This window comes from Hippocampus comes, unplaced genomic scaffold (genome assembly GCF_001891065.2).
Source record: "Hippocampus comes isolate QL1 unplaced genomic scaffold, H_comes_QL1_v1.1 scaffold7, whole genome shotgun sequence".
NCBI lineage: Eukaryota > Metazoa > Chordata > Actinopteri > Syngnathiformes > Syngnathidae > Hippocampus > Hippocampus comes.
In genome coordinates this window covers 2,592,793-2,616,616 of record NW_017842060.1, presented here as the reverse complement: position 1 = coordinate 2,616,616, position 23,824 = coordinate 2,592,793, and the positions used below count along the sequence as shown (strand labels likewise).

Genomic DNA, 23,824 nt, shown 5'->3' with positions numbered 1-23,824 from the left:
CGCACGCACGCACGCACGCACGCACGCACGCACGCACACACACACACACACACACACACACACAATTAGGCTACTTGAGACTTTATCAGAAAGCGAAGAGCATTTCATTACAAAACAAGCGTGCAATTAACATAACGAGTTGCTTTTGTGGATCTTTGATTAATGAGGATGCTCCCTCATGCAATATGGATGCATTGCGACGCACCCCACTCATCCTCAAGTCCCCCTCCTCCGCACGTACGCAAACACCGAAACACACGCACACACACACACACGCGCGCACAAAGTATCTAGAGCAAAAAATGAAACGACTGGCAGTTTTCATTTGGAATCAAGCTTAACGTCACTTCACATTACTTGTGATTTCTTGTTCGTGTTAGAAGACGTTGTTTGTGTGCAGCAGCTCCACCGCGGTGCATCTCATCTCCCCCCAATTGTGGAGCTTTGCTGGAGCTGATTAGAATGTGTCACGAAAAAGGCGAATTGAAGTGGAGGGCCACCTGACAGGTGAGGCAGAGCCTGACCTGCATCATAAAACGTAAAAAACCAAGCGTTAATTAAAATCAGTTTCAATGTTAGTTCTCTGCTCTCTGCCTTCTATTGATTTTCTCTTCGCATCCTCCACACTTTCACTGTCAAAACTGCAGAATTTACATATTTACCGCTCAAAAGTGGGTTCCTTCAGTCTGGGTTATTTCATCATACTTATTTCGACTTTAGTTTTTAAAAATTCAGTAAGTTTTATTTTGTTGGTTTTCATTCATTTGAAAAGGCTTCATTTTAATTTCGTTTTTATTCATTTTAGTAGTACTGTAACGACAGTGAATTATTTTATTTTTGTACAGGTGATTTCTTGTGTGCAAGTTTAAGACACAGATGGATGGGTGGATGGATAGACGGCTACATGGACAGACAGACAGAAAGACAGATATAGTAGATTCCAGGGGCGGAGCCAAAATGTTGATGGCCCCACCCATCCACCTTGAGGAGGGCGTCCACAGCAATTTACTGACTGTTCCATCTTTTTATGGCAGACTTGATTTACGAAGACGGCGCTTTGAACATCAGGTCAGTAAACAACACTTCATCAGTTTTTAATGTCGGGCTCCTCATTTAATGGCACGTACAATGTTCTATTTGCCTCGTAAATTTAGAACCTGACTCCAAGGGCAGCGCCTCACAAGCCACGAACCTCACCGCATTGCTGACCGGGAAACTTTCCATTCAATGTGGATTTATCCTCACTCGAGTCGCTTCGGTGCGTATGTGTCGGCCGCATCATCCTGAGAGCTGTTGACCCTCTCACGTAATGAAACGAGAAAGAGATTGGCGAACCCATTTAAGAATTCTTGTCTGTCATGAGGTTCAGACTTGGTTCGTCTCACAAGGTAGAAGTATCGGGAGGGTGGGGGGGGTCTCAAAAAGATAGAATATTTGTTCTTCGTGAAGATAATGAATCTATGCCTGTTATATGGTTTGTCTACATATGTAGCTTCAGAAAACTGTTGCGCAGCCACCACATTAGATGCTAATCGTTAGCCTGAGGAGGTTCGCATTGTAGGTTAGCATTCAGGTCCCAGAGGCGAAGTGATCGCTTCAAATACACGTGTCATTCTTTTTGTTTGATGTTTATTTTGACAGTAACGTAAGAGCTACAACAAACAGCTTGGGTCACTCGTATCTCAAGGCGCCACTATTTTTCTTATTTTTCTGAGGCCAAACATGATGCGGTGTAGTTGCAATCAGTGGGAAAGTGAGCTGTGCCTAATATTTGGTCTGTTTCTTTGATATGATGCAAGCGATGTCATCTTCTTGCCGCCTCTCATGTCAACGTGTCGAAAACTTCACGTTTCATCTTGGCGGCCTTTGATCACATAGATATATATATATTTTTTGGAATCATCGTCATGTGAACCATGTCCGCCACCCTTATCCGTGCCCCCACCTCACCCATTTCATCCCCAGGCGGGGGAGGTGTGCCATCATTCTGATCAAGGCCTTGGTCGACGCGCATGTCAACCACGGGTGGGGGGAGGTGGGACAGCAGTGAGTGTCGAACCCCCTCGCCCCCCCAGCCGCTGACCAGTGTCGCCATGCTGCCGGAATGCAAGCGGTCGTCTTCTTAGCGACTAATTGCCTTCGCTGCTCGGCCGCTGAGACTTTTCATGTGTGGGGGTTTGCACTAATTAATTGAGATTTCAGGAGGAGGCAGGAAAAAAAAAAAGGATGTGAACTGGGATGTTCCCACTCCAGAGCTCGTTAAGATTGCTTGAGATTTTGGTTCTCACGGATTTTTGTAATTAAGGCCAGTAAAAGGAGGAGGAACAGAGATCAATCATGATTATATGAGTTACCTCACTTTTAAAGGACTCTCTGCATATTGTATTTCAGACTGCATGTCACTAAAACAAATAAGTGCTTTAATACATATTTTTAAAATGTCTGACTCAGCGAAGAAAAAAACCAAACACTTAACCACGGTCATGAAAATCAGGAGAGAGCATTCAGCATCGTTTGGCGCTTTGATGCAGACTCTTTCAATTCATTGTGTGTGTGTGTGTGTGTGTGTGTGTTAATTTGGTCATATTCAGCAAATTAACTCGAGGGGAGAGTAATGTCACAAAAAAATGAAGCGCAAAAGCAAAATGGAGACGGCGAATATACTAGAACGAGCTTCCAAAGCTAAGCCACAGCAACATGTTAGCTTCTGATTATTTTGGTCATTTCTAGCTGCAAATACTCAAACGTTAAAATGACAATTCATGCGAGGAGACTGAGGGCACTGGTACAGCAAAGCGGAGACTGTGGAGTTTAAGGCTACAGCAGCTAGAGCTAAATGAGCGACGCGTTAAGCTAATGTTAGCGCTTATTTTGGTCATTCCTAGCCATTTAAACGTTAAAGAGAAATCTTTTCATCCAATGAGTGCGAAGAAGCGTTTTTTTTTTTCCCTCGCTCTCATCCAATCAAATTGAGCCCAAACGCAAAGAGCAAATCAGAACTCCCTTCGCGACGTCATTACCCAAATAATTTGCTTTATTCAACATAGAAGATTCCTTCACACAAGGTAACAAAACAGACAACGGATTTTCGTTTGAAATGAAAAAAAGAAAGTAAAATAAACCCACATTTTATTGCACTTTTAAGTTATAAGAAAATAAAATTCTAAGTGAATGAAACAAATCACAAAAAATCCCTTTACGGTTTTTTTTTCTGTCCGTCTGTCTCGTCTTTTTTTTTTTTTTGCCAGGCAGTTTAAACTGAACTGAAAAAAAAAAAGACATTTTAAAAATTAAACAACAAATCTGATTTATCAAACCAGACCATAAATTAAACAGCGGGAGAAAAACGAGGAGCAAGAGCAAGATTGTTTTGTTTTGTTGTTTGTTTTTTTTTTGTTTCCTATACAGTGTTACAACCACTTTTTCACAGTTCAGCTTGTGACTTTTGGAGAGAAGTTTTGGCTACAAGGTTCACTTTTTTTTTTTTTTTTTTTTTTGGGCCACCGTGTGTAACACTTGATCTTAACGGGTGGGCGGGCCCCCCACGGACGACAACCAAACACACGGCAGGATGTTTTTTTTTTTTGTTTTTTTCCTATGAAATCCCATAAAGTGTGTGTGTGTGTGTGTGTGTGTGTTTTTGTCCACGCAGCATTGATTCATTCCCGCCGGTTGTCCCGAGGAATGTGTTCACAAGTTGTCCGTTAGCACGCTCTCTTGCTTCCTTCTTGTAATTCGCAGGCGATCCCGTCCCCTCCGCCTCGTAGAGGCACGTTTGGCTCAAGTCTCAGTGGCGCAAAAAAAAAAAAAAAAGTTTCCTATTTTGTCTTCTTTTCTCCCCTCTCAAACACACAAAAGAGTTCAATTTGGAATTTCGCCTGGGACTAAAACGTCACAGCAAAAAAAAAAAACAGAAAAAAAGTGCATTTGGTGTGAGGGGGGGGGGGGGGGGGGGGGGGGGGGGGTCAGGCTGGCCTCGGAAGGTTGGAACCCTGGACTGAAAAATTGAGGACAGCTTTGACTTTGTTGTTTCAGTGGCGACATGGCTGATGGCACCAGCTGGACAGCATCGACGTTCCTGTTTGTGTTTGTGTCCACCTATTTGAAGCGGATCAGAATACCATACCATACCACCACCACCAGTTGGACTGGAAAAAAAAAAAAGCAATTATGTTCCTGGAGAGATCTGGCCTTGGAAGGCTGGAACGCATCCCCAGATGGACTCAAAAATTTCTGAATTGAGTTTTGCCCCCCCGTAGAGAAGTGGAAGTCGTGGGCAAGGGGAGCTGCAGCAGAGTTCCACACACTCCAGCTGTACTGAAACGACTTTGGTGCTCCTGTTCCTTTCTTTTCAGCCGGGTAGAGATGTGATGGGAAACGGAAGTTGCCACCATGGAAGGTCGGACTGAAAAACTCTGGAGAGCATTGATGTTCCTCGTACTGATTCCTCCCCTGTTGGAACACACAGCCAGACTGAGAAAAAAAAACATCCTGATGTTCCTGTTCCTTTTTCCTTTTGTGGCAGGAAGTTGGTTGTCGGGGACAGGGGACAGCAGATTTACTAGCCTCCAAAGGTTTCAATGGGCACCAGCTGTACTGAAAAACAGCAATAACATTCCTGTTCCCTCCTTTTCAATTCCAAGCCAAACTGGAACAGGTCTTGCTCAACTGGAAAACTTTGGGCAGCATTGGCTTTCCTGTTTACAGTTTGTATTTGTGGAGAGTTGATGGGAGACTGGTGGGCCGCAGACTGACGTCTCAGGAGACTGGAACAGACCACCAAGGTTAACCAAAAACAGCACTGATGTTCTTGTTCCTGTGCGAGGTTGGTCGACGGGGCGGAGTGGAATCAGAATAAAGACGTATAGAATTCTTCGCCATGGAAAGTTGGAGTAAAAACCTGTTCCTGTTTTTCCCCTCCAACTGAATGCCTGGGATGGGTGGAAAACAACCAAAACCACTTTGGACAGCATTGTTAGCAATCCTGTTCCTGCCCCGCCCCCACCCCAGACAAACAATGAGGGTGGGGTGGGGTTGTTCTAATACTGGGATTTGTTGCCGTTCGCAACAGGAAGGCGATGGAAAAATCCGATTTTGAAATTCACAGTTGATGACGTTGAGGTTCAGCGGAACAGGAACGGCAACAAAATGGGTTGAAATTCCACCCGAGATCCCCATCCTTAGGAGGCCTCGGAGGTGCTTCTCTCGACACGACAACAATCGGCCCTGTGATCGGGGGTAGATTGGTGTCGGTTCGCTTTTTGGGACCCCCTGCCCCCACCTCCCCAAACCTGCCTCATCCACCCCCCTTCCTGCCGCCGCCGTAACAACAGTGCATTCACTTCATGTCCACGTCAAAATCAAGCACGAGCAGCTTGGTCTCCTCGGTGCCGTTGCGGCTGCCCACGGCGCACACCAGCTTGGTGTTGGATGCCCGTATGCGCCAAACCACACCCCCGCTGCCGCCGCTTTCCAGCGTCACCAGGTTGCGGATGAACTCGCCCGTCTTCAGGTCCCACAGCTTGACCGTGCCGTCGTCCGAGCTGGTGATCACAAAGTTCTTGTTGAACTGCAGGCACGTGACGGCGCTCTGGTGCTTGTGCGGACCTGCGAGACAAGACAAGACGATTAGATCAGACAAAATGGACGCCGGCGTTCGATTCAGATGTTGTTGTTGTGGCAGGGCCATCACAACGTGGCACATGGTGGCCGTGCAAAAATGGCTTCATGTTCCCACTTCTGTCTGACAAACGATTCCCCAAAAAGGTAGGCGGTGGCGCAGCGAGGCTTTTGCGTGTGTGCCGCTGTCGCCGAGACTTGTATGTATGTGAGGCTTCAAGTCAAGATGGCGGCGCCTGCTGACTTTCGAGCCAGCGAGAGGCCTGAAAGAGATATCTTCATGCCAAACACAAACGGCGTTTATAGCCGCTGTTGCCATGGCAGCAGGATCCATTCGTGGTTCGTTCAAAGACGGCTGCTGGGCACTCAATTGATGCGCTTTGTCCACCTATTGTGTCATTAAAGGTAATGAATAGCAGACATTGTTCACTGACCTAATTATATAACCTCCACAGACCCTCCCCCCGATCTCAGACATCAACATCCGCCCAAGGCTCACCACCACGCCACATTGCAACCCCCCATTTGTTTTATCCTACTGGTAACTAATGACGGAAATTTTTCAGCCACTTCCTGTGAGCCGCCAGTGGAGTTCACGGAAACACAAAAGCGATGTCATCAGCTTTGTTTGCACATGCAGACAAACACGCTCGCCGTGTTTGGCTTGGACCGGCCCAGTTCTTGATTTGTCACTTCATGACACAAACGAGACTTATCACTCGGGGTGAACAACGAATTAGAGTCCAATCGTAAAGACTGCTGTGAATAGGACCGTTGAATCCCATTTCGAATCGGAATCACAATATTGAGAGGGGAAAAAGAAAAATTGCGTGAGATTTTTTCAAAATTGCGCAGCCCTTGTCCACACTTGATTGCTTTAAGGTCTGTGAATGCCCCTAATGACTCCGAACCCACCTTGCAGCGTCTGCAGGCACTGGCCCGTCTTGATGTCCCAGATCTTGACGGTGGAGTCGGCGTTGCCCGACACCAAGATGTTGTCTTTGAGCTCCATGCCGCTGGTGAGCGACTGGTGGCCGGTCAGCGTGTGGATGCAGTTGCCCGTCTCCACGTCCCACACTCGGATGGACGTGTCCAGCGAGCCGCTCACCACGTGGATCCCGTCGAACTGAATTCCAATAAACAGATCCGCTTTCAGATTTTGTGCCCATTTCGTCACCACGACGACGACGCCGTGTCGGCGGCTCACCTGTAGCGAGTACACCCGGTTGGTGTGACCCTGCAGCGTGTGGAGGCACGTCTCCGTCTCGGGGTCCCAGACTTTGACCATGAAGTCGTAGGCACCGCTGACCACCCGCCGTCCATCGTACTGGACGCAGCGCACGGCCGCCACGTGCCCCATGAGGACGTGTAAACACTGGCCCGTCTCGATGTCCCACACGCGCAGCGTGGCGTCCCGAGAGCCGCTCACCACCCTGGCGGCACAAAAATCACCGCAGCCTCGCCTTAGTTATCACGGTTGCTGAAATGTAGAATCGGATCAATTGTGACTGCCAAAGTTGCCCCGACACAAATTTTTGTCAAATGGAGTTAATTGCTTGCCAATCAATTCACCTTTCAACCAATTGACTGACTGCCATTTTAATTCAGGCACCTTAATTTTAACCATTGGTGGGTGTGTCACACCCCCAAAAATGTTAGTCCAACTGACTGTTGTCTGTTGTCACTCACCTAAAATTGTATTCTCGCTAATGAAACGACTTTGGGAATTAACCGATTAGTCAACCCAATATGACCAACAAACCAGCTCACCACCTAGCCAACTAAAAAACTCCCGCCCGACCGAGTTTATTCCGGCTCATCCAACAAACTAACAAGCCAACTTACTGACTGACATCTTTATTCAATCGCCTTCATTTTTAAACTTTTGGTCGTTGCATCACCTCTCAAGAAATGTGAATCCCGCTAATTGATTGCCCACCGACTGTAATTAACCTTCGCATCTCGACCCAAACGCTAACCATATATTTTTTGAATGAACAGCGCAATTTTCATTCTTTTGCTGCTTTGACAACTTGGAACTCAAAGCACCTCTCTTCTGCTTCTGGATTGAATGTACCAAAAAAAAAAAAAAAAAAACTAAACTAAAAGCTTCAAAAAACTTCACCTGAGGCCCTAGAGCTTGCAGAATGGAGACAGCATTTTTAGAGACTGTAGAAAATAAAAAAAAGAAAGTCCTTAGGGTGGATGGCTTACACAAGTTTGTTTACAGTTGCATCGAGCACATCTATCGGTGTATTCAAAATTTGAGGCCCTACTGGTCTCAGGTTGAGGGTGTGCATTCCTTGATAATCTACTACGTTGCGCCGTTACGTCTACAGGCCTTGTAGGGGGAAAAAAAGCATGCTGTCTAATTACAAACGGCCTCACGACATGGGGAAGAAACGCCCGCCGTGTTACTAGTGTCTCTTTTCAACTCGCAGTCATCCCACCGAGCCAGTGATCAAAAGCTACACAAAACCTCGGTGGGCCCTGGGGCGCAAAGAGCACTTTGGAGCCTCCCCGGTGTAATTGTGGAGTGAATGAGTGAGTGGGGGATGTGGGGGGGGTCTCCACTAAAGAGGGCCTGTTTAATGGCCACCATGCTCACATTCACGTCGACACAGATGCTCTTTTGGTCTGTCAGGTTGCAGCTGCTATTAAGCCGAGAAAACAACAACATTAGCCGAAAGCTCATTACTTCTTCCGAGGAACTTTTTGACTTTTATTTGCAAACAACAACATTAGCCGAAAGCTCATTACTTCTTCAGAGGACGAGTCCCAAAAAAAAACGACTTGACATGCTTTTTTTTTCCCCTAAACAACTTTGCAAAAGGGGCAACAAGGGCCAAGAAGGGATTACAATTTGGATAAAAGGTGCAGAGCAAGCAAATTTCCCCTTTTTACCTTTGCCAAGAGCAAAAACTCAAGGATGAGCTGTGCTGGTTTGTTTGCTGTCAACTTAGCTTTCCAAATCCAAATTTTAAGCCCTATTGCAACCATAACAAAAATTGCGGTGCATGACGCTAACTGTAACCATACGTCTAGTTTTGGACCTTGAAGGGGAAGTTTGCTTTTTTTTTCCTTTTTTTTTTTTTTACGTGACGTCATTTGCATACCAGCGGGAGTTGCATCTTCGGTTTGACTTGAGGTGTGGGCTGGGATTGGATTATTGAGGTAAGGCTAAAAATTCTCACTAACCTTGCACAAAAATTAAAATGTCTGGTCTAGGACCCTCGCTATCAATATTCTAGGGCCAGGAACCTCACCCTAGCCCAATCCCACACCCATTTCTTGGCAGACACCTTAACCATACGCCTGGTCCTGGACCTAACCACAACAATATTTGAGGTCCAGAACTTTCCAACTCTAACACTAACCCTAAACGTATTTATGGCACGGGATGCTAAGACTAACCTCATATCTGGTCCAGTGACGGAACCCCACCCATAAACCTATTTCTGGTACTCAATCTTAGCCGTAACCATATCTCGAAGTCAGGACCCCATTCCCAGCCCAAACACAATATCAATCATTAATGCAAACCCTAATTGCGGTCCAGGACACCAACCCAAAACTCAAACCGTTCTTTAGTACAGAACACCAAGCCTAGACACTGGACCCTTACCCCATAACATTTCTGGCCAGGACCCAAATCTAACACCTAACCATATTTTTGATCCAGGACCGTAACCCAAAACACATTTCAGGTACGGGATCTGAACCAGCCTCAAGCCGTATTTCTCATCAAGGACCGGAACCCCAATGGTCTATTAGGTCCATTACTCGAACCCTAACTCAATATTTCTGGTCCAGACACAAAACTTAACCCCATCCCAACTTTATTTCTGGTCCTCGACCCCCAACCCCAAACCAGAAGAGCCCCACAGTGTTTGAGGTTTTGCAGCAAGCGGCCTCACCTTTTCTCGTGCAGATGCATGCAGCGCACTGTTGAGGTATGCCCGTAGAGGGTGTGGATACATTCTCCCGTCTCCGCATTCCAGACCTTGAGCGTGCGGTCAGTTGAGCCGCTGATGATGATGTTGTCGCGCATCTGCGACGACCACACGCCGCCCGTGTGGCCCACCAACGTCCTCAGACACTGTGGGGAGGGAAGTCGACATTTCTTTGCGAAAAGCCACGTATAACATGACATTTGAATGTTCTGACCAAAAAGGCGTGCGTTTTCCATGACTTGACAAGCCCCACCCCCCCCAAAAAGACGAGTCTCTCATTCATTCTCATTAGGCACGCGAGATTAGCAATTGATTAGCACGGTCAGGGGAAATCCTTATGATCCATTGGATTTGCGCAGTTTGTCTCCATTGTGCGCCTCTATTACAGGGTCTTCACAATGTCGTCAATTAAAAGCGCGTGGGTCGAGGCTGCTGTTATGTACAACATGGGAAAATAGCAGCTTTGTCGCAAGGCAGAGAGGATTTACTGCGGGGAGCGTACGCAAGATTACAGTGCAACCTGTGCCAAGTCTCTGTCCTGTGATTAAAGCGCTGCTGCGCCGCATGACGGCACCACATAGGGCAAATCCCGCTCGACTTCAGCTCAGTGAGAATATAAATGACTGCGCTTGCTGAGGATGATGTGATTGCGACATATGCTTAAGTTAGCACTCTCTCGTTCTTTCAGAGAGCAGACTTGGTTAAAACGAAATGACCTTCATCTACCCAACAGAATGATCACGACGGTTAATTATTGTGTTGCAAAGATTGATAGGTGATGCGGCAGGATCAGCAAGATCCAATTTTGAGTGGTGTTTCTGAGGGAAATATTCCCAGTCCGTTCAGTTCCCAGTTTGCGAGAAGACTTCTAGGGTCACACCCTCAGTTCTTGGCAGGGGGGAGTGGAAGGTAGCTGAACAACTCCTAACTAATATTCGATATGTCACAAGCATCCCCAAAAGTTCTGCTGAAATATTATTGTACAGTGATGACCCTGTACTTCCTTTTCTAAGATCAACGACAATCTTGCGCTGAATTTGCATTCATTTTCTATCAGGTCATTTAGAAGCCGTAAGCGGAGTTCCTCAGGACAGTACCCGAGGTCCACTCATTTTTCGCAAGATCAGATCGTTTGGAGTGGAGTTCTTCAGGTGAATTAGAAGCCGTAAGTGTAGTTCCTCAGGACAGTACCCGAGGTCCACTCATTTTTCACAAGATCAGATCGTTTGGAAGGGATTTCTTCAGGGCAGTCTTCGAGTTCCATTCATTTGTTCCGCAGCTTAGTGTTCAAAGCCCATTTGTTTTCTCTGCATCCACCACTGGCACTTTCTAAGATATTCTACCAACTTTTCCCGGTGGTGTGGCAGCCGGGTGAATAACCCCAGCATTTTCTTCCATTTCAACTGACCAGATGACCCGATATATTGGTTCAAGTGTGTAAAATGGCACGATCGAGCACTTAAACAGCCCGTGACAGACTGCGAAGGAATGCTGACTATGTGGAAGGCGGTACATGCAGATGGTGCTAATCTCAATGTATCTTTTACGCTGCGCTTTTATTGGCACGGACAGGCAATTTGAGCCAAAATGGTCGGCTGGGTTTAATTCCACTCCCTCTCTTTCTCATTCCTGTAGAAGCCGGACGTGAGCTACAGGTCCAGCAGTGGGGAAATTCGCAGCTCGTCATTGAGACTGCGTCATAGTTTTGCCAATAAACACACAAGGAAGAAGTACGTCAGTATGCGATAAAGACAACCGAGGATTGTTATTTAAAGCTCCGTAACAACGGCGGCGCTGCGGTGATTTACAACAAATTCCTCACATTCCATTTCCGCAGTGCTTTTTTCCTTTTGTCAGCGCCGCACAATGCTGTGTGGCCACACTAGCAACAGCTTGGAATACCAACGCTGCTTGCTGACGTGCTGCAACGTCAGATAGCGCTGTGGCGAAATAAAGCCGTTATTGGGATCGATTTTGTAATGTGCCCGCCCCCTCACACAAAACTGGGGTGGTGACAGGAGTATGCCCTGACACTTCATGGTTTTTCAATCAAATGAGTGAAAGTCATTCAAAGTGCCGTGGTTCTTACAGTTGACTTCAGTGCACCTGCCATGGGATCAACTCACGTTCAACGCCTCAGACATCAATCATCCTGAAATTGATTGTCGACCAGCTCAGGGTGCAGTTCCCCTTTCAACTAACGTCAACCGGGATTAGCTTGAACAGGTTGAGTGTTGCGGAAAATAAGTGCACGTGTCATTGATTCAAATATGTGACTTTTTGCTGCTAGCGAAGAAACATCTTCGCTCAAGTGTTCAACCACAATCACTCGATGACAGACTGTCGACCAGTCCCACCGTCGGCAGGAGTAGGCTTACCCTGAGCGAGGATAAATCCAGAGTGCAACCCCATAGCGGTCACAGAAATAACTAGAATATGACTGATGGAAGACATGAAAACGAACAATAAATATCAGGCATTCCTTTTTAACTGTGTTTCAACAGAAATGCCTTACAAAAATTCGTGAAAAAGGCCCGGACAAAAATGTTGGTGACACCCAAAGACAGATTGTAAATTTGACCACAGGGGCATGTTCAACCAAGTTGTCTTCTAATTAGCATCGCAGGTCTTTTCAAACTTGTAATCAGTCAGTCTGCCTATTTTAAGTGTGTACCTCACTAAACGCAGACCAGAGGAAGCAAAGGAGATCGTTGGGACAGAGTGAACAATTTTGCCCATGTGCCGAAATGGACAGTCGAATGCTAATTATTCAGCTGTAAATCTTTCGCCATTCTCATCTGCCTTTTGTACACAAACACAAGACTTACTTTTCCCGTGATAGCCGACCAGACTTTGAGCGTGTTGTCGTCGGAGCCGCTGACGATGCGGTTGCCGCAGAACTGGAGGCAGGTGATCACGTGGTCGTCGTGACCTTTCAGCACCTGAGTGGAGAGAGAGAGGCCAATAGCTTTTACAACATCAAAGAACCATCTTAAAATGTCAGGAAGCGCCGCAGGTGTTGGAGCCGGCACCGCATGCCGTGACCGGTCACGTCATCTTTCAAGTCGACAGGTGGGTTGTGGCTACTACCGCATGCTCAGCCCATCGCAGGCATTTGAGGTCCCCCTCTACTCCAATTAGTGTCTAATATCTGCTGCCGGATGAATACACTTAACGGAGTAAGAGTTTGTCAGTGAGAAGTTCCGGGCCTGTTAATTTTCTGCAAGATAAAAGCTCATTAATTTGAAGCAAAATGCCAGCTTGGAGTAACTGAGTTATCAATCCGGTTAGTTTCGCCCCCCAGTGGAGCTCATCAGGGAAGTGTTTTCCGGCCATGAGTTTTCATCTTATCAATTTGAATACTTTGGTCAAGATTGGAGGACTCCTCTCCTCAAAGTTAAGTGTCACCCTCAGTGAGGTCCATTCCTGATGTAAATTTAGCAATTTAAAGGATTGGTCAAAATGAAAAGGCTATCGTCTGGTGATTTGAGATCGCCTCAGGGGCCATTTCTTTTCTGCCAGACTTATATGGAGGAAAATAAAAATGAAAATGGTCCCATGGGGGGGACTCGAGGTCCCCGCTCCTCCAGTTATTGTCGATCTTGTGGTGCCAGATGTGTGCAGTTCGGAGGAGCTCATCAGGGAACTAATCAAAGTCAGTTCATTCCATCTTGCAGGAGGTTCTAAACGCCTGCTGTCTGGGGCCGTTTCGTCACTGTCACCTGATCGGCCGACACGGCTGCCTACCCCCATTTCCTGGCTTTGCGCGCAGGGAACTAATCAAAGTCAGTTCATTCCATCTTGCGGGATGTTCTAAACGCCTGCTGTCTGGGGCTGTTTCGTCACTGTCACCTGATTGGCCGACAGCGACGCGGCAACCGACGCGGCTGCCTACCCCCATTTCCTGGCTTTGCGCAAGACGGCCGTCGCAGAGGTTGTAAAAATACAAGTTTGTACAATAAACACAAAACATAATAGTGTTTTACGACAACGGTGGAGTTGCTCATGGAAATGGCTGAGGTACACTAACTTTTTCAAAGATGCACCTTTGATCAATGGGTGGGGAGAGAGAGAGAAAAAAAAAGAAGCTACCTTGGGCGATTTAAGATCCCCTCTCCTCCAGTTAGTGTCTATTCTGTGCTGCCTGATGTAGGCACTCTTCCAGGGGCTGTGAGTGAACCCGGGCTTGACGATTTTCCTCTTCTTGAGGGGTAAAGGCTCATCGATGCCTGGTGGCGGAGAAGTGGGCAGGACGAGTTGACTTTTTCGTACTATAAAACTTGAAAGTGACATGGTTTCCGCAGAGGATGAAGCAGTCACCTTCTTCCCGGCATTTTTCCCTCCACAGCAAGTTGTCCTCGGCCAGAATGCGCCAGTAGCGACACGTCTGGGCGGCTTGGAGGAGATCCTTGGGCTCCAGGAACGACAGAACGTACAACGCCAGCTGTGGGAACGGCGAGGAAGAAGAGAAGTGAGAAAGGCGCAATCGAGGAAAAAAAAAAAAAGACACCTAAAGCCAAGAATGTGCTGTACGAACATGAGTGAACAAGGATGATGACATGGACCGAAAGGATCAATAGCTTCATTGCAGGTCTTCATGGAAAATACGGAGACCAGCGCAAAGCATCGCGTGACAAATTCAGCATGTGGTCAACAGATCTCGAGGCTAATATACCAGCGCCAGTTTCAACGACAACTAAAAGATGCATTTTCACGCTGCTACAAAACAGCTTAGGGCAGCCCGGGTGACAGCCATATTTCTTTCCATTGCATTTTCATGTATAATTTGTAACAATTTACCGTTCTAATGTATTTTTTCCACCACAAATTTCTTTGGTATCCCCTCCCCCGTATTTTTGCAAATGTTTCAGCTGGAGCTCAGAGAATAAACCAAATTTGTCTTCATTAAAAAAAATAAATAAATAAAAAAGTCATTTAAAAATTTGTATCGCGAATAGTTATTGCCGTTAACATCCAACAACATCCCAGAACAAAGCACAACTTTTCGGGCCCTATATTTTATGAAGGAACACGGAATAACAACAACAACAAAAAAGCCCACCATCTCTGACTGAACTCAGCGTTAAGTGGGCTTTTTACATCCTTGATCAGGTACAGTGAGTGTACAAAGGGGTGCGCTGCTTAACACGCATCTCGAGTCCTCTTTGAGCCACCGTGACTGTCGCGAGGCAGCCCCGCGGTCGGATTAGAGCTAGCGACAAGTCAGGTGTTTCCATTCAAGAGCTTGACGTCTGACACAAAGAGGTAAAAGAGAACGCATGCGCGGGCGGGCGTGTGTGCGCGCGCGCGCGCGCGCGTGTGTGTGTGTGTGTGTGTGTGTGTGTGTGTGAAGCAAAGTGGTGGAATGAAGTGGAGGAGGTCTTCTATTTTCCCCTCACCTCTTTGGGCAGCAGGGAGATGAAGTCGCGCTGGAACTGCGGCTCGATGACCTGCATCATATGCTTGACCTGCGTCGGCTCGCAGATGTCAATCAACTCGTCCAGCGCCAGCAGCTTCTCAGGGCCGGTCCAGCTCTGCAAAAAATAAAAAAGAAAATATATATATATATATATATTCTTTAAATACTCACAGATATTCCTCCCTACATTGAAAAGCAGCTTGGATATGGTCTCCATGGAAATAGCTTTTAAGCAATTATGCAGTCGGGGTCTGTTATGAGCAGTGCAGAGAAAGGTTTCCATTTTTTTTTTTAAAGTACGTGTACTTAAAATGAGTGACTTTGAACTGTTTCAGTTGTTTTGGCTTAATCTCTCGTGCCAGTGCAGCACGGCTAATTTATTCCTGTTCTAATTTAGTATTACCATGTCAAGCTGTAATTATCTGTATGTTTAGCATTGCCGATTAGTTTGAAAGTGTTTCGGTTTCTCCGTCCTACGCGCAGAAGGATCATCAAAGAGGGAAAGACGCGAACCATATAAGGAGACTGCAAAGGGGTCGCGACTCATCTGATATGACAGATTTTTGTCCAGTATTTGTCCAGATATTTTTCCTGACTAGTTATAATTACTATTTGCTAATAATGATTCCTTTCTTCCTTCCCCCGGCCCCCTGTCATATTTAGTATGCGCAGCTGTATTTATAGAGCACTTTAAATTTCCCCAATGTGGGACAAATAAAGGATATCTGAAACAATTCTAGTCTTCATAATTCTGCACCCCACCAAACTTTTCTTAAATTTGCATTATTTTTGTCCAACTTTTTTGGGGGAAACAGAGATGTATTTTAGTTGTCTATCATCAACTGATTTTGTTTCTTTTCCACCAGTGCTTTATGGGTTTTTTTTTGTTTTATCCGTTAATAGTTCTGCAAGCATTCTAACTGCCAACTTTTCAGATGTATTTACAGCTTTATCTCTGGTCGACACGTACAAGAGCAGCGAAGGCGGCGCAGTAAGTTGAACACCACCTGCATACGAACGGTGCCACCCGTTGCAAACCAAAACGAGTTGATGGGCCGCGTGGAAGTCATTCGGGTGCTTATGTAAGCTTGTCGTCGAGGCACCTTGCGGACGTGCCGTGCCGCCTTGCGTTTGGCGTTCGGAAGACTAAACGACTCCCGACGTGTCCTACGAAGCGGCGGCAGAGTTAGCTGCAGGCACGTTGCCTATTTCAGGCTGCAAACATGCAAAGCGCAACGTCACAAGCTGGACTTGTGACAGTGGAAAAGCATACAAAAGTGACAAAGATTACTCTCAGCGGAATGTAAGTGCGATACTTTTCTGAAGTAGTGCAAATGCTTCAGTTTGTTGGCTCAAATTGGAAAAAGAGAAAAAAAAAAGAAAAAAAAAGGGCGGGGTGGGAATTATCGAATGCCATATCAGTGATGAGTATTTTTCCCCCTTTTGACTTTTGTTCAGGCTGCAAACATGCAAAGCGCAACGTCACAAGCCGGACTTGTGACAGTGGAAAAGCAGACAAAACTGACAAAGATTACTCTCAGCGGAACGTATGTAAGTGCGATACTTATCTGAAGTAGTGCAAATGCTTCAGTTTTTTGGCTCAAATTGGAAAAAGAGTAAAAAAAAAAAAGGGGGGGGGGGGAATTATCAAGCGCCACATTGGTGATGAGTATTTTTCCCCCTTTTGACTTTTGTCAAATATTTTGTATTGTTTTCAGATATATTCCAGTGACTCCCCGACATGAATGCACCGCTTGAAAATTTAGATGTGAAATACTGCAACAATGTGCTATGACACTGACTTTGTCGTTCACTTGTCGATTTTTCTGCATCTTCCTGTACTTTATTTTGCTTCTAATAAGCCTCCTGAGGTAACGTGTTGAGAATTTGAACTTTTGCTATTTTACTGATCAAGCAAACGTTGTCAAACACGTTAATATTTCACCTTTTTTTGTCAATCATATTTGTATTTTTCCAAAAATTTTTTGTTACAAAAATATATCTATTTTTTGTTCAATATTTCGAATTTTCTTTTACATTTTGAATTGCTTTCTGGTATTTTTGATATTCGTCGAATATTTTCCTCGAAATATATTTGTCAGATCTTGTATTTCTCATCTGTTTTTTTTCCATAATTGTCCATTTTTTGGGTCTCAGTTTTGTTTTATATTTTGTCATGTTTTCAAAATATTTGTTTGCCCCAATAGTTTGTGTTTTTCATCCATTTTTTAAAAATATTTGGGCATTTTGCAATTTTGTCTGATAAATTGTATTTTTGGAATATATTTTTCCCAGTTTTTTATTTTTCATTGAGTCATAATATTTTTGTATTTATTGGATGAAAAATACATTTTAACATCGGATCCAGTGTTTGCATTATTTCATCTCCTATTCTTGTTACTTGTGGGTCTGGGGAATCTTTCTCTCTAGACTGAAAGAGAAGAAATAAAACCTGAGGTGGACACGTGACTGATTTTCAATTTTGTGCGCCAGCTCATTCTACGTGAGGAGAATTTGCACCAATTGCATTCACGTGTCCATTGGCGTCCTCTCCGTACGCTTGGTTACGTCGCATGCCAAGCACATATTTACAGCACAACATCGTCCTTCCAGCAAGCGTTTGCAATGAGGTCTGAGGTTTATCAAATTCCCTCGCTAGTGTATGATCTTGAGTGTTTCCCCTCCGCTTGAGTGTTTCCTCAGCCTTCCGCCATTAGCTGATCAAAACGTTTGTTCTCACCACAGTTCCCCTCCTCCACTAGCGTCATCCAGCAAAACACTCTGATGTCACTCAGCCGTCCTTGGGTTATTTATGGAGCTTTACAACATTTTCAGGAACTTCCCTAACCAGCGTGTCTGGGCATGAGCTGGGCTGTTATTTCGGAGTCACTTTAGTAGGCTTTGGATAAAACGGTCACACAAACGCACCACGAAGAGAGAAAAGTGGCGCTTTGGGACACATTTCTGCGGTCAAACACGATATAGTGCCGTGAGACACGGACAAGTTTGCGTCATGTTCAAAACAGAGGAAATAAGACTTCATAGTGACGAACCATGAATACGATTCCAAACAACATCACAATGTAGTAGGGTGCAATTTTTCAAATCACAAAGGCAGAAGTAATTTAGGGGGATAAATAAACAACCAAACTTCTGTCTGTCTCTTGTTAACCACTCAACCTTGGCAGACGTCTGTGGCATTCTTCGGTACTCGTGTCATGCCGTCGCTTTCTCCCCCCTCGAAAAGCGCGACGGGCCGCGACGGGAGCGCGGAATGTACAGAATGTTCGTTTGGCTATGAGCCGCCTGTACAATCACGAAGCTGTCATTTTGAAAAGATGGTAAAACTGGCCCGAGGACTCGTCTTGGAAACACACACACGCGGGTGTGACTGCGAGTCAGCCGGAACGAGCAGCTTCGACTGTCATCTGTCATCACTCGGACATGAGCATGTTTGTGGTGACGTCTTATTTCCAAGAGAGTCAATTAAAACCAGTCCACGCTTCCAACTCGTTACGAAAAAAAAAAGGCACCTGCTATAAAATGTGATGGACGGGCAAGACAATGTGTTAACCGATTGTTTGGAAGCCATTCAATAGTTGGCTGCAACTGGCAGAACCGCAGTTGAGTCAGTCGACTAGGTTGCCATCTGAGGAAGAACAACGTGACCTGGGTGGTTTTTTTCAGTTTCAACTTCCTGGTTTTGATGTTCAATTTATTTTATTTCCCCAAATTGACAGTGTAGAGAATGCACACGGTCGTGAAGATTCAGTTCCTAGTTTGGGTCGCTACATGTTAGAAAACAGGCAAAAATGTTGATGCTGTATCAAATTAAAAGCCAATATTTTATTTTGAGTCAGCACAAAAACATTGTTAGTCCAAAATCATGGAGAACCACAGAAATTGGATATTTATTACGGAGAAGCTGAAATTCTGATTAGGACCAAAAAAAAAGTAAACAAATCGATGATAAAAAATAATAAATTCGTTTGATAATCAATTGTCCAGTAATCACACCTCGAGTCAACCTTTTTTAAAAAGGACTGTAAAAAAAAAAACACTGAAAAAAGATGGAAAATCTGAATACTCACATAAAAAAATAAATTAAAAAAAACTTTTTTTCTTACGTCTGTATTGTCGTGGTTCTTTTAGCCATGACAAACAGAGGTAACATAGCCTGTCAATTTCAGCTTCCCGGTTTTCCCATTCAACTCTCTTCCCTTCCCTTTCAACTTGATTGAAGTGTTTCAAGGCTAAAAATGTCAACCCGTTGGGTTGACATCCTCCCAGTACCTCCACGACAGGCCAAACGTCACCATGCAAGATGTTACTGCTCTTGAAAGTACAAATAAAACTTTGAATGCAAAAACCAGAAAGTTAAAAAAAAAAAGAAAGAAAAAAAAAACTGACTCAGTGCATCAGTGTAATTGTACAATCTGCCTCTCACAGAGAGAAACCTGCAAACAGACTGCCTTAATTATCCACGGATTAGCATCTTATCCTCGGCCCCGTTAATAACAAGCTCCAAAAAATATATATAATAAATTATTCCGACGCATCCGTACGCCCGACATTAGATAGCATCTGTTCAACTTTTTAACACCGACAACATGTCGTCCCTTCATCTGCTTTTAGCCTCCCCGACAGCTCGGGCTAATTCCAATTGCACGCTACAGTGCCTTCCGCTGATGTGCGAGCACGGCTGGGACTGCAACAATTATCGCGCAGGAGCGAGAGCGAACATAGATTGATTATTACCCCGACCCGTGGCTTTCCCTGCAGATAAAATTTGGAGGTGGCAACTGATATTATTTGAAGTCGGAGGCCGTTTATTAGCCACGGTGATGGGGGGTGGCCCCGTAGTATCGGAAACATTTGCAAGTCGCTCCCGACGGCGTCAAAGAACACGAGCCAAACGGCTTTTCTTTTGGCACAAACGGAATTGGAAAAAATCCCGCCTACCTGAAACGTTCGGAGCCATTCCTGGAGCCCAGCGGGTGGCTGGATGGAGGTGATGCGCCTCCTCTGCTGGCCCTGGCCGTTGGCCGCCCGGATGTGGCCGAACGTGGTGGGCGTGGCCGGGCACGGCACGATTCCCGTCGGGCTGGAACGAGCAAAAAACGCTTACTGGGAAACATTCAAGCGGAATATGCAATATTCATGAAAGCGATTATTCAGAAAGGTCATCGCCGTCATTTGTAAGTCGAAGGCTAAAACCGCAGCAAATTAGCTTCATTATCGTCATGAGGACTTTGCAGCGACTCCGAGTTAGCTTCGTATGGTCTGAAATGGCAATTTAAACGGCCGCTCAACGTCAGGAACACTCGAAGGGGATCAAATGCTCACTTTTAGTGCATTCATCACTGCAATGCAAGCGTCACAATGATTCCTCATGGGTGCTAGCTTTGATTTTTCTTGGGTTTTGAGTTAATTCAACCAAAAAGACGGCCCCGCTTGTCACAGCGTCAAAGGTCTGGCTAGCGTTCTGCTTTTTCTTTGGCTTTTTGGGGTGAGCTTTGTGCCAAAACAAGACCTGAGTCCCCCAAAAATTTTTAATTTGTTTTTTATCCTTCTCGTACCGCGTTTTGCACACCTTGCTGTGAAAACACGGATGCAGAAGAAATTCCCCGTGTGCGGGAAACAGAGTGCAGCAGAGGGGTGGGGGCCAGAGTCAATTTCATTATTGATTCATATTTAATAGGCCAGGATGGCGATATGCTGCTGGTTACACGCCCACATTTACACTTAAGTGGCTGTTGTGCGCGTCCGTGTATTTTTAAGTGGGCAACATGTGCATCAAGTATTCATGGGAAACATCGGCGATGGCTGGCGGGAAAGTGTCATTCTGTTTGAACATCTCCGCTTCGCTTCCCTTTCACAGCCTTTTATAGGTTTTGCGGCGAAAACTGGCGCCTGTTAAATATTTCATTTCTTTTGATGCAGGAAAGAATGAAAGGCATGTGAAATTTGGTGGGATGAAGTGGATGAAGCTCACGTTGGACACTTGAAGGAGCTTGGCCCGGATATTGACAACTGACTTTTCTGTCTTTGGCTTTTCTGGTGACACTTATTCGAAAAAAAGATTGGAGCCCAATTAGCTTCAAATAACGTTTTCTGTCTTTTGCTTTTTTGTTGGCTTTTGGGGTAACAAAAGCCAGAAAGGTCATTTTACGTTCAGTGTTCTTTTGATGGCGGTGCGGGCACCCGCAGCGGCTCCTCTCTCTCCTGTGGTTGAGGAATGAAATTTCATCTGTGCTGTATGTTGCACATGCAGCACGTTTGACAATAAAGTTGACTTGAACTTGAATGTTTGATCTGCTTTCGCGGGCCACATAAAATGATGCGGCGGGCCAGATCTGGGCCCCCGGGCCTTCAGTTTGACACATGTGCCCGAACTCTTTTTGAACATTTTACATTCATAAATGCTTGAAAAACAAATAGTTAACAAAATAAGTAACAGTATTTAGTCAGCGATTCTTTTGCGTACCACAAGAGGAGCCCACGTACGACTCATGTTTGTCCTGCCACACATTCGACAAGATTTGAGGCCAAAGACGCCCTTTTTCTTGAGCTTTTTCTGCAACAATTTGAGCGCTTCCACACAAAACCCGAGCTCGACTAGCGTGAAAAAGTAAAGTAAAAAAAGTATATCAGTCTTTTGCTTTCATTTATGGCTTCTATTTTTTCCCCCTTTGTGTGTGGATGAAGCTCACCTTGGATACTCGGGACCTTTGCAGGGCTTTTTTCCTGAAGGGAAAGATCGGACCTCGGGGCCATGGTCCAACTTTCTCTTCATCTAAGGAGAAAAACAAGATATAAGGAGACTGCTCGACACCCTTAACAGGAATTAAGCCTTTGTGGAAGAGAGAACAGCGAAAACACAATGGGAAGACTATTTGATTGGAAAACTTTTTGCTTTCAACTCCAACAAAAGCAGAATTCTCAAGGCGGGTAAAAAGCAGGTCGTGCCGTCACACGCACCCCCGCCCTCCCCACCCCGAACGTGGTGCAGAATTGCCTCAGACGTTGTTAGCATTGTGTCTGCAACTTGGCATCTTAAAATCTGCAAGCGTCACATTCGGGCTAATGTCGAGACCAAGAATAGAGGATCAATAGATGAACCAATGTGCTGGATACAAAGCTAATGAGATCCAAACGCAGGAGGAACGGCAACAATCGTGCCATTAAGGTACTCATGAAAAAAAATACAAACTATTTCCCAGAGAGGAGGCAGCACAATGGCATAATCTCCATGTTCGCCGCGTGTTGGCAGAGCCGACGCCATCTGACGACTGGGCAAGGGAAACTGGGTAAAGCGCAGATTGGTCGCCAGTCTATCACAGGGCACTTATAGACAAGCATTTAAACTCCCATACGCATAGTCTTGAATGAACCCAACACGCAGGTGTTGACGTGTCCTATTTCGACCACTAAAATGTACGGTTAGCTAGCAAGCTATGCCCACAACCCCAAAGAAAATAAACATTTCTTAAGTTTTAATGTGTTTTGTGCCACGTGCATGTATGTGCGGCGTATATAAAACGACAGCGACAAAACAAAGGTGACATTGTGGCTAATAACACTTTAGCGTGGCTAAGGGGATTTTTAAAAATTCTGTTTAGCCACAACGGCTAAGAGGTGTCATGACGCGGCGCCATCCCTGAATGTTGATTTATATACTACTGGGAAGGCTCCCGGACAGAAAAAAAAAGTTTGAGAACCGCCTTTGCAACTCATTATTTTGCACCTGCATAGAAATGAATGTCATAACATGGTCACGAGTGAAACAAACACTAAATTTGCCTGTGAGGAAAATCTGTGAGGTCTGCTTGAAATAAAATGGCACCCCCCCCCCCCCGTTTGCCTTTTCTGTTGTGTGAAAAAAACGACAGCGAAAAGCAGCATATTTGATGCCATACTGTCTGGATCTGCAGAGGCTTGATAACACGTCTCTCCTCCAGATTGGTCATTTAGTTTGTCAGTCTCTATAATTTGGCCGGTTTTAGTGCTTTTTTTTTTCCTTCCTCACAATCCCAAGGGGGGAATTTGGGTTTTAATTAGAACTCAAACCCTTAAAATACAGCCAAGAACGTCGGCTATCAGTGACTGCGCCCATTCTTGCCTGCATCAAAAACAGGCAACAGAATCAACGCGCTCAAAGCGACGGATGGGAGGGGAAGCACGTGGACATGACAAGCACGCTAATGCGCCACCGTCGCCACCCAACGCCCCCCCCCCCCAGGACATTAAGACTGTGATCTAAAGCACAATTGATGATTTCCTCCTCCCGCTCGCATGCGAAACGGCACTTTGAGAGCGCCTCCAAAGCCGCGCGTTATTCATTCAGGGGTAACCTTTTGACAACAAACATGGCGACAGAGGAGAAAAGGATTAAGAATGTCGAAAGCGAAGAAGGCAATGTGGCGAGTGTCGGCGTGCTGAAATACCTCAAGGTGTGTCCACGGTGAGGGGTTTCTCCCAATGGCATTCCAATGAGAACCACTTTTAGTGTTTCCAGTGATTTTAACATTGGCCCCCCACCCCCACCCCACCGTGGGTTTCTAGTGGCGCTGTAATGTTTGTGTTTTATCAACGCGCCACCAAGAGAGGGGCAGAAACTCGGACGACGCCTGTATGTATCTGTATGCAATTTTCAGCATAAACTTGGACATTGAGTGCGTTTTCGTGTGATGTTTGGTTGGTGCTCGAAAACGATCAGCTCATTAACTTTTTGGTTGGAAGGAAGAAGACACGGTGGATGGACAACGCCACAGAATCCCTCAAATCAAATCTTAGTGTGTTAGTAACTTCCCTGGCTTTGAAACAAAGAACA

General features: G+C 45.5%; 1 protein-coding gene across 3 annotated transcripts in view; it reads right to left on the bottom strand.

The window, feature by feature from the left end:
• Nucleotides 1-4,097: 4,097 nt before the first annotated feature.
• Nucleotides 4,098-23,824, bottom strand: part of LOC109511245 (F-box/WD repeat-containing protein 7) — a 51,257-nt gene continuing 31,530 nt past the window's right edge. For 2 of the 3 annotated variants that reach the window (XM_019862149.1, XM_019862150.1), the window contains exons 2-11: nucleotides 21,705-21,787; nucleotides 19,954-20,095; nucleotides 14,972-15,106; nucleotides 13,893-14,016; nucleotides 13,665-13,801; nucleotides 12,401-12,514; nucleotides 9,537-9,718; nucleotides 6,827-7,052; nucleotides 6,535-6,745; nucleotides 5,339-5,607 (exon numbers count right to left, since the gene is read on the bottom strand). In XM_019862149.1, the coding sequence (XP_019717708.1) occupies nucleotides 5,339-5,607; nucleotides 6,535-6,745; nucleotides 6,827-7,052; nucleotides 9,537-9,718; nucleotides 12,401-12,514; nucleotides 13,665-13,801; nucleotides 13,893-14,016; nucleotides 14,972-15,106; nucleotides 19,954-20,095; nucleotides 21,705-21,787 (1,623 nt within the window). Of the gene's footprint in view, nucleotides 5,608-6,534; nucleotides 6,746-6,826; nucleotides 7,053-9,536; nucleotides 9,719-12,400; nucleotides 12,515-13,664; nucleotides 13,802-13,892; nucleotides 14,017-14,971; nucleotides 15,107-19,953; nucleotides 20,096-21,704; nucleotides 21,788-23,824 lie in introns of all 3 variants that reach the window. The other variant, XM_019862148.1, reaches the window with a different exon arrangement.